The sequence below is a fragment of the Carettochelys insculpta genome, chromosome 20 (assembly GCF_033958435.1).
Source record: "Carettochelys insculpta isolate YL-2023 chromosome 20, ASM3395843v1, whole genome shotgun sequence".
NCBI lineage: Eukaryota > Metazoa > Chordata > Testudines > Carettochelyidae > Carettochelys > Carettochelys insculpta.
In genome coordinates this window covers 26,095,365-26,104,325 of record NC_134156.1, presented here as the reverse complement: position 1 = coordinate 26,104,325, position 8,961 = coordinate 26,095,365, and the positions used below count along the sequence as shown (strand labels likewise).

General features: G+C 57.1%; 1 protein-coding gene across 1 annotated transcript; it reads right to left on the bottom strand.

Moving 5' to 3' along the window:
• Window positions 1–927: 927 nt before the first annotated feature.
• MRPL12 (mitochondrial ribosomal protein L12) lies at window positions 928–6,132 on the bottom strand. Its single transcript, XM_075014721.1, has 5 exons — window positions 5,917–6,132; window positions 5,479–5,665; window positions 4,914–4,994; window positions 4,334–4,480; window positions 928–1,317 (listed from the first exon to the last, which is right to left on the bottom strand). Exons 1-5 carry the CDS (start codon window positions 5,988–5,990, stop codon window positions 1,201–1,203), a joined length of 606 nt encoding a protein of 201 aa, XP_074870822.1. The 5' UTR covers window positions 5,991–6,132; the 3' UTR covers window positions 928–1,200.
• Between the last annotated feature and the right edge of the window lie 2,829 nt (window positions 6,133–8,961).

Sequence of the window (8,961 nt, the reverse complement as noted above, 5' to 3'; positions counted from 1 at the left end):
CCATGGATTACGCAGAGCCCTGAACAGCAAGGTGAAGGGAGGGGCAAATGAAGGTAATGCGGAAGTGGCTGGGACGGGAGAGAGCAAAGCAGGGCTGGCATGGATCCAGGGGCCTTTCCTGCAGGCTCTGGTTCCACACTTCCTGAGCCAGCCCCCATATTCGTATGCACCGAGCTCCCCAGCAGGCAGACTGGCACCAGCTGCTCACCGCACTGGCAGCAGGGCCTCTGTGGAGAACACAGCTCAGGCCACTGGAACACGAGAACCAGGTCAGCAAAACTGGTGTTTCTGGGGGTCGTGAAAATGCCCCCTGTGCCAGGCAGCCACTCCCATTGCTCCCTGAGACAGCTGTATTAGGATAATACCAGTGCTCTTCCTAGGGGCTGCAGGAGCACAGCAGAACAGCACAGCAGAACAGCAGCGGAGCTCCCTTGGGACTGTACTGCTCTAAGCGTAACCACGGCCTTGGGCTGGGCTGTCAAATCCTTCCTCCATCTGCACACCAGTCACCTGGGACAACTGGGCTCCTGCCCCACACGAACCATCAGTCCAGACCACATGTTCCCCGTTAGGGAGTTGCATACACCTCACCCAGGTGACCTGCAGGAGAAACACCCCTCCCCTCAGGTGCCTCAGCCACATCCACCCACCTGTAAATCATAAGCCAGGCCCCAGCTAGCCATTCCATTGTCTAAGCTGCAGCCAAAGGTCAGAGCAGTACATGAGCACAGGGCCCTACTCTCCTCACACCCCATAAGTACTGTGCTTGGAAAGACAGGACAGCAGGCGGGAAGAGGCAATCCATGGGGTGCAAATAATAATGACCACAACAGGGCTGCGTGGTGGCACAAAGCCACGTGGGCTGGGACAGGGGTACAGTCCGTCCCAGGTAGTGCTGCTGGCTGGCCTGCAGGCTGGGAGTGGTTTCAGGAAGGACTGGTCACTCTTTTACAGACTCTTCATCCCCACGCTTTAATAGATTCAGAGTTCATTGTGGTGCTGATACAAATGGCCGGTCCCGAACACTGAACATCCCCAGCTGGAACAGGGCCATCCTGACAGAGCAAAGCCCTCTGCAACAAAGCAGGGCTTAGCTCAGCTCCCTGGGAATGCACAGGAACCTGCTACAGTCAGTGGGCAGATGCCCTCAGGAGCACAGGCAGGAGGTACACTAGTCCCACAGCAACAAGCGTGGGCCATCTACTCCAGAACCACAGTCCCTCCTGCTGCTTCCAGTGCGGCTTTGATTTTCTCAGCTTCTTCTTTAGACACACTGGCCTTGATTTCTTGTGGAAGGGACTCTACCAGTTTCTTTGCCTGACAGAAAGAGAGAAACCAGCAGCTTTCACCAACTAGAGTCAAATGTTAAAATAACAGGGGAGTGTTATCATCAGCTATGTCCTAGACAGCCCCAGAGGAGAACCACAGCCAATAATCTCTGCCCCACAGCACTGTTTCTGTCTGAACCGCAGCACTTCTTTACGAAAGCCCTTTGATCCTGGTTTAAGCACTTCAAGCAATGCAGGACCTGCATGTACAAGGTGAGCTGTTCCAATGGCTGGTGAGCCTCTCTGCTAAGACATTTACCTTCTTTCTAGTCTGAATTCACCTGCCTTTGTTTTCCAGCCATTGGATTTTCTTCTGCCTCTTTCTGCTCACCGGGAGAGCAGTGTGCAGGCAGATGTCCCTTCTGCTTACAGACACCTGACTGCGATTGAGCCCCTGCTATATCTTCTCTTGGTGACACTCACAACCCAGGCAGACTTTTCAGACCTCTCATCATACCTGTAGCTCTTTTCCAAACCATTCTCCATTTGCCAGCCATCTTCTGGACACAGGCTCCCAGCAGTGGGATCACTACAGCTGTCCACAGAGGTAATGTCACCTCCTTGCTCCTCACTGTGATGCCTCACTTTGGAGAGCCAAGTTCACCCTCAGAGCTACAGAAATGAATTGGGAACTCACATCCGGTGGATTTTCTAACCTGGTCCTTAAGCTCTTTGCTATCACGGCTCTCCAGGACACAGCCCCACATCCTACAACCAGAACACATACTTAGTTCCTGGAGCTGGCTGTCAAGGGTGTTAGAATGGGATGACTAGGAAGCAGAATTTTAATCTGGTCTTAACAGTAAGGTTATTGGGGCAAAACAAAGTGGCCGAAAGGTAGCACTTTAAAGACTAACACAACGATTTATTCGGTGATGAGCTTTTGTGGATCTGACGAAGTGGGTCTGTCCTACGAAAGCTCATCACCGAGCAAATCCTCTTCTTGGTCTTTAAAGTGCTACATTTCTGCTGCTTTGTTTTGTTGGAGTACAGACTATCATGGCTACCTCTCCGTGGTTATTGGAACGGCGTTTTCCAGTACAAATATATTGGTTGAGGGAGACGAGGCAGACAAAGCAGGGTCTTTACTGGACCAACTTCATGATGGAAACAAGAAGCGTTAGAGCTCCACAGAGCTCTTCTTTGGTGTGGAAAAGGTAGGGGAGTGGCATGGGGTATGTATCTCTACAGGCAGGAAAGAGAACACGGCTCAGGATAGCCACCTATCCACTGACAATTAAGAATTGTGAATGGACAATGACAGGACAATTGGTCCAAATGACTCTCGCTCAATCATCTGTACTGCCTAGAGAACAGGCACGGCTAAAAGGAAGAAAGTCCGCCAACCAGGCCAAATTCCCACCAGGTTTCTCCAGAGCACTCCTTCAGGAGTGCAGGGGAAGAGACTGGAACCAGATGGATGGGAACCAGGGGGAGGGAAAGAGACAGGGGAACGGTCAGAAGATGCTTGGCCTAAGCCACACCCAGGCTACAGATCTTACAGTGGCACAGCTGTGAGGTGTCCCAAGTGCTGCTCTGTGCTAGAGGGCTCACTCCCTGGCATAATTAAATCACCCCTCTAAGCAGCAGTAGCTGCACTGGCGAGAGAGCACCCCTCCCATCACAGCACTGTCCTCACTGCCACTTTTGTTGGAGAAACTTCCTTCAATCAGGGATACGCTTTGCCCCCCGCCTGTCCGACAAAAATGCTACAACAGACGTGGCATACGTCCCCACTAGGGGCTGGCAGGATATCAGGTAAGACAGGTGTATGTAGATGAGCTGCTGTTTTCAGTAATGTTTTTCTAACATTTTGCTCCTGCTGCTTCTTTCCCAGTTGGAATGGAAATATTTGTTGTGGCTTCCTACCCTACGGCCTGGTAACGTTTACCAACCATGTCACAGATTGGACCTAGAGCAGGGCTCCCGAGGATGGCACGCAGAACACACCACTCCTGCCTCTGAGACACCCAGAATGAGAGAACCAGCTGCCCTGTCACAGCCATGCACGTTGAGGAAAGCAGGCTGGGGTTAGAATTCCAGCTTGCAGAGGCTGGTGAACACATCCCCGACTAACTCTGAGATACCGAAACTCCTTGGAGAGAAGCCATTGCTGGACTGATTACAGCTGCTACTAGGGCGCCCTGGGGGTCTTAGGGTAAATCCTGGCAGGGGCGACTGGTAAAGGGGGACCCACAGGACCAGGTGACACCTCCCCCCAGCCTGTGGAAGGAACTCACCACCATCCTAGTAGTGGAGGTCCCCTGGCCCTATACTCACTAGCAGCAGCAGGGGAAGTGGAGCAACACAGCCCCAACACAGTTTGCTGCCCCGGCTGCATCGAGAGCACGGGCAGTGCCCCCCTGCCCCGAGCCATGAAGCAGGAGGGCAGAACAAGCTGAGGCTGACTTGCTCTGCATCCTCCACTGCTGCAGGTGCCAGCTCCCCTTCCTCCCAGCTCCCAAAGTTGTGGGAGGACATGATCTCAATGCCCTCCCACCTCGCCCCCAAATCCTGGCAACGTCTGTTGGGAGAGTGCACGTTGAGTAGTGTGTGATGAGACCAATTAACTGCACCCAGGGGCATTGGGGTCTGACGTTCTCCTTCCACGGCCCCTCTTCCCTTGCAAACTCTCTTATGGTGAGGTTTCTGCTGCCACCATCCGGTGAGAAAGTGAACTATTGCTTCGAGAAATCAACCACCCAGAAGGCCGGGGAAAGGGGAGACAAGCAATGGAAACACGTGGATGCAGACATTTCCCAGTGGAGGCCCCATGCACTTGGGACACAGAAGTGCACAGCAAAGGAAGCCCATGGTCAAACTGTGATTCATGCTTACTAAGGAATCCAAACTGCTGTTCTGACATACAGCTGTGTCAGGTTTTCAGAGCACTTTCAAAAATAGTTTGGGCAGAGGGGACGAGGCTCAGAGCTTCCAGCACAGCCCCAGGGAGACTCAAGTCGTGACCAAGGTCATACCAGCAGAAGTAAATGCCGCATCCTCACCTGGACAAGGTTCAGCCCCTGCATGCAGTTCTTCACTTCCTTGATCAGTTTTACTTTTTCCACAGCCTTCACCTCAGTCAGCTTGACAGTGAAAAGAAATTTCTCTGGCTTCTTGGGGACGTCTTCTTCTTCTTCCTCTTTTGCTACCTGGAACCAACACATGCCTGGTGAGGCCAAGTAAAACAGGACTCAGTCAGGATGCCCCACCTCCCGCCCTGCCATATGCAGGATTTGACAAGCAGCCGATTCTGACCAGCTGGGGAATTATTCATATTCCTCCCTGCAGAGGGGCACAGCAACACACAGATGCTCCACAACTGATGGGCTGCTACCTAAATGCCTACGAACACTCCAGTTCCATGTCTAGAATCACCAGAGTTACGAAGACAGAACTTCGATTGGGTCTGTTTAGCTAGGAACCAACCGTTAGGATCAAGTGAGGCATTTTTGGACTTGCTAGAATGACATCTGCCAAAATACAAGGCTAAAGCAATGTCCCTTTCCTAGCTAGCACCTTCGTTCCTCTGGTGCTTGTCCAGGGAGCCTGGAGGAGGACCCTAGCAGAGTAACTGGGAGTTACCTGAGTGGCTGACTGCACTGCAGTTAGTGGCATCATTCCACCCATTGGCATCAGCCCCACGTCCTGGATCTTCAGTGTCTTCTGCAGAAGATGACAAGGTGTAGTGTAACCAACAGCATTTCAGCCTATCTTGTGTTCCCAGTGGGAAGAAGGGCAGAGGAATGGCCCCATTCTGTTTCCTGACAATCAGCCACCCACAAGACCCAGCCTTCTTCCCCACCTTGGAAGCAACCATGCCTCAAGTTAGTACAGCTCTGCCCAACTACACAAAGTGAAAGAGGCAAAAAGTGGGGAGAGGTCAGTCCTCTCCCTCCCCCACTTCGGCCAGGGTTTGCCTCCCTGCGCAACAGCTCCTGGAACTGGCCAGATGAAAGCTAAAACCACAGGGAAACGCAGCAACCGGGGGGGCTGATGAGGGCCAAATAGGAGAGTTAAGGGTGAGAGAGGGACACCCGATGACAATTCAAGCTGGTGGGGGGGTCTTTATATTGTGCCCCCCACCACTCATCTGGCAGCAGCCTACTAAGGGGGCACAGCACAGAGCCCGTGCTCAAGCCCTGCCCACCTTCAGCAGCTCATTGAGGTCCGAGATCTCCAGCAGCGTCAAGCCGGCAATGTCCTGCACCAGCTGCTGGATCTTGGGCGAATACTCCTTCGGGGCGTTATCGAGGGGCGCGCCGGCCAGCGCGTCCGTCCCTCGGAGGCCGCTGCTCCTCAGCATCCGCACGAGACAGGCTCTCGGCAGCTGCTGCCTGCCCCAGGGAGAGAGAGGCCTGTCAGGCTGCGGGCGCGCGGCGGGGAGGACCCGGGCCGGGCCCCTGCAGCGCAGCGCAGCGCGGCGCAGCTCAGCCGCGCACCGGGCGCGTCCACGCACGGCCCCGCACCCGGATCGGGGCCGCGCTGGGGGGGGGCTCGGCACGCGGACGGGCCTGCGCGGGCAGCAGGGGGAGCTCGCAGCCGGGCCGCGGCTGCCCCGGGCGGGGGGGGGGGGGGGGCGCGGTACCGGAGCAGCAGGCGGGAGGCGGCCCGCAGCCCCCGCAGGCAGGGGGTCCCCAGGGAGCGGGCGGCGGGCAGCATGGCGGCGCCGGCACCGAGCACGTTGGGTCCAGCAGCAGGAAGGAGACGCCCGGCCTCGGCGGCAGCACCCGCAGACAGAGAACGCAGAGGCGGCGCTCTGCCCCTCACTCTCTGTGGTCGCCGCGGCGCTCTAGCCAGGCCATGGCACAGGGAAAGGGAGACCGCCTACCCTCCCCCACCACCATCTCTATGGTTGAGGCCAGTCACCCCCACCCCGGCGGAAGGATCGACGCTCTAGCACGCAGAGTCCTCCGAACGACGACTACACGCTACCCAGCATGCACCGCTCCCGCAACCAGCGCACCGTCATCGGCCGTGGGTGGGCGGGGCCAGGACGCCGGGGTCCCCTGGGCGGTGCGACCCTGACCCTGACCGCCGGATGTCCCCTGGCAGAGGCCGCCGCGGGGCGGAGCGCGGCGGGGGTCCCACGCCCGCGGAGCTGCCTGCCCCAGGCAGGGAGCCAGCGGCGGGCCCGTGCGGAGCAGCACAGAGCGCCCGGCTGCCAGGCCGGGCCGGGGAGCGGGGTCCCTGCGCGGGGTGGTGCGGACAGGCGCTCGTCCTGCCGCGGCTCCCCTTGGCGAGAGCGCTTACAGCGGCCTCGCTGCAGGCAGGAGTGAGGGGTGACAGCAGCGTTCGTTGCACGCCGCGTGCTCGCGCAGCTGCGCGGGAGAGATGCACGTGCTGCTCATGGCATGAGCGCAGCGCCCCGCCTTGGTCTGTTGTTTCTGCTGGTGGGGCGCATTCACGCGTGCATGGGTGCACACAAAGCGCATTCCCTACTCACTTGACTAGAGGGAAGGTTGGGGAGGAAGCATCTGCAGAGGGCGAGTTGAGCTGCATGGCTCCCCTCTCATGCTCCTGCTGCCGTATCCCTCCTCTTGCAGTCTCTTGGGGGCAGGTGTCATGTTGGGGATTTCTTGGTCCAGACATCAGTGCTTACAGCACTGTACCCATGGTATGGGTGAGAGCAGCAAGCTGCCCCCCCCCCCCCAGCACGGCTTCATTCCTTGCCCCCTGGGGTTCACAATGGAGAGCGTCTTTCTTAATGCACCTCTTCCCCACGGCTGGCATCAGCAAGACAGCCACAGCCCTGCATTGGAGGTTGATGCTGCTAGTACAGATCCTGGGCCACAGCAAAATGGTTCCCAGTCTGTCACTGCAGGGAGCATTCCACATTAAGGGGAGCAAGAGGTGGCAATGTCTCTCTGGGTGCAGCATCCTGAGGTAGATATCTGCAGCGTTACCCCGTTCACTCTCTCTTCCTCCAGCATCTCTGCCTACATCTTAACAACCAAGCTGCAGAACATGAAGGAGGTGCTGGCTCAGGCCAGGGCTGCTGCAATATCATAGTCATCAACTTGCTGCGCTTCCTCTTCAAAGGCCTGGAGGTGTGCACGCATGGACAAACAAGCCCAGCAGGGAACTGGGGTGGGCCAGAGCAAAGAACTCCCAGGGGATGGGGGAGACAGCCTTCCTCCCACTGGCAGAAACCTGTGGCCCTCGCAGGCTAGCCTCCCCTCCCCAAATTCCAGGGGAGTTTGCCTGATTTATGGGGTAAGGATTCAGAATAGAATCCCAATCAACAACGTCTGCCCACCTCCCATTGCAGCAGGTGCATCTCAGGGCTTTCCAGGAATCTGAACCCCCACATACCTTTGTGAACCACTGGAGAGCTTAAGACCCCAGCATAGTCTCTCCTCCCCCCAGAAACAGGCCACTGCAACCCTGAGCAGCACTTGGAGATCCAGCAAGAAGGCAGCCCCTGGCTGCTGTTGTCTTAGCCCACACTGTTTTACGCTTTAGGCCCTTACCCCTCCTATGGTCCCGACTGTGGGATCTAGCACTGCCATGTCCAGGCCCCCCAGGAGATGCTTGCAACCAAATAGAGCCTAGGTGTTAAACTCCAGCCAGCAAGGAATGTGTGAGTGCACCTTCTGCCCCCAGTCCTTTGCCATCAATGGGATCATAAGCCCTGAGTGCAACATGGAGCTGGGGAAGCAGCTCCAGGAGACATGAGTTGTGCCCTAGGAGCTGAATTCTCCACCCCACCAGTGCTGCAGTTGGTAGTGAAGTGCTGGCCTGCCCTGTGCTAGCCCTGAAGGGGCCTGATCTGCACTCCACCCATGGGTGAGGAGCTCTGGGCTGGATGCAATACATCCCGTTGTCTCAGGCTGGGCACAATTGTCTGGCAGGAGGAGGGGCTCCCACTTACAGGCCCAGGGTGGGCTATTCTCCCCAGGGAGTATGCTGGGCTGGCTGTGGAGTTCAGACCATGGCAGCAGCTAGGGATGAGCCTAGTCCCACCCCTTGGAAAGTCCAGGACAGCCAGAGCCACCCTAGCGCCCTGGCTCCTGGCGTTTTTTGGCCAGGCAGGAACCCAGCCTGGAGGCTGTGGGAGGTGGAGCTGTGGCAGCTGCCCACCTCCAACGGGCTGCACCTCAAGCACATGGTAAGGTTCAGTGTGCTTTAGGGCTAAGCTGCAGACAGCCCAGCAGCTGGCCTAGGTGCAGGCCCCTGCTGAACAAAAGTCCCTAGGAAAATGAGGCGTTGGCAGCATGAGCAGGCATTGGGGGTGGTGGTGCTGCAGCTGTCCCCAGCTCCACAGCCTGTGCTTGAGCCAAGGCTCCTGCTCTCCACCCAGCCCTGGAAGCCTCACTTGCTGCTTAAAAGCCCATGAAGAGCCTGCCTGTTCAGCACCTGCATACCTGTTTTCCTTCCTGCCACGTGGAAATACAGAATACACCAAATGCCTCATTTTTCAGAGGAGGGAGCTGGAGGCAGCTGGGATCCTCCTCCCCTTCACCAGGAGCCCTCTATGATCTTAAGTGGCGGGGTGGGGGTGGGGGTGGGGGGGGGGCAGCAGGGGAAGAGCAGAAGGAAAGATCCTGTCCCTTAGCCCGAGTTCAGTGCATCAACCCTGGAGCAGGTTCCCTCCACCCTTCCATCAACCTTCTCTGCCCAGAGCCAGCTC

Excerpts from the sequence above, each read along its gene's own strand:
- MRPL12 (XM_075014721.1), bottom strand. The coding sequence starts at position 5,990 with ATGCTGCCCGCCGCCCGCTCCCTGGGGACCCCCTGCCTGCGGGGGCTG. Across the intron at positions 4,481-4,913 it reads CAGTGCAGTCAGCCACTCAG|GTAGCAAAAGAGGAAGAAGA; the intron begins GTAACTCCCAGT and ends TGTTGGTTCCAG. Across the intron at positions 1,318-4,333 it reads AGGGGCTGAACCTTGTCCAG|GCAAAGAAACTGGTAGAGTC; the intron begins GTGAGGATGCGG and ends TCTTTCTGTCAG.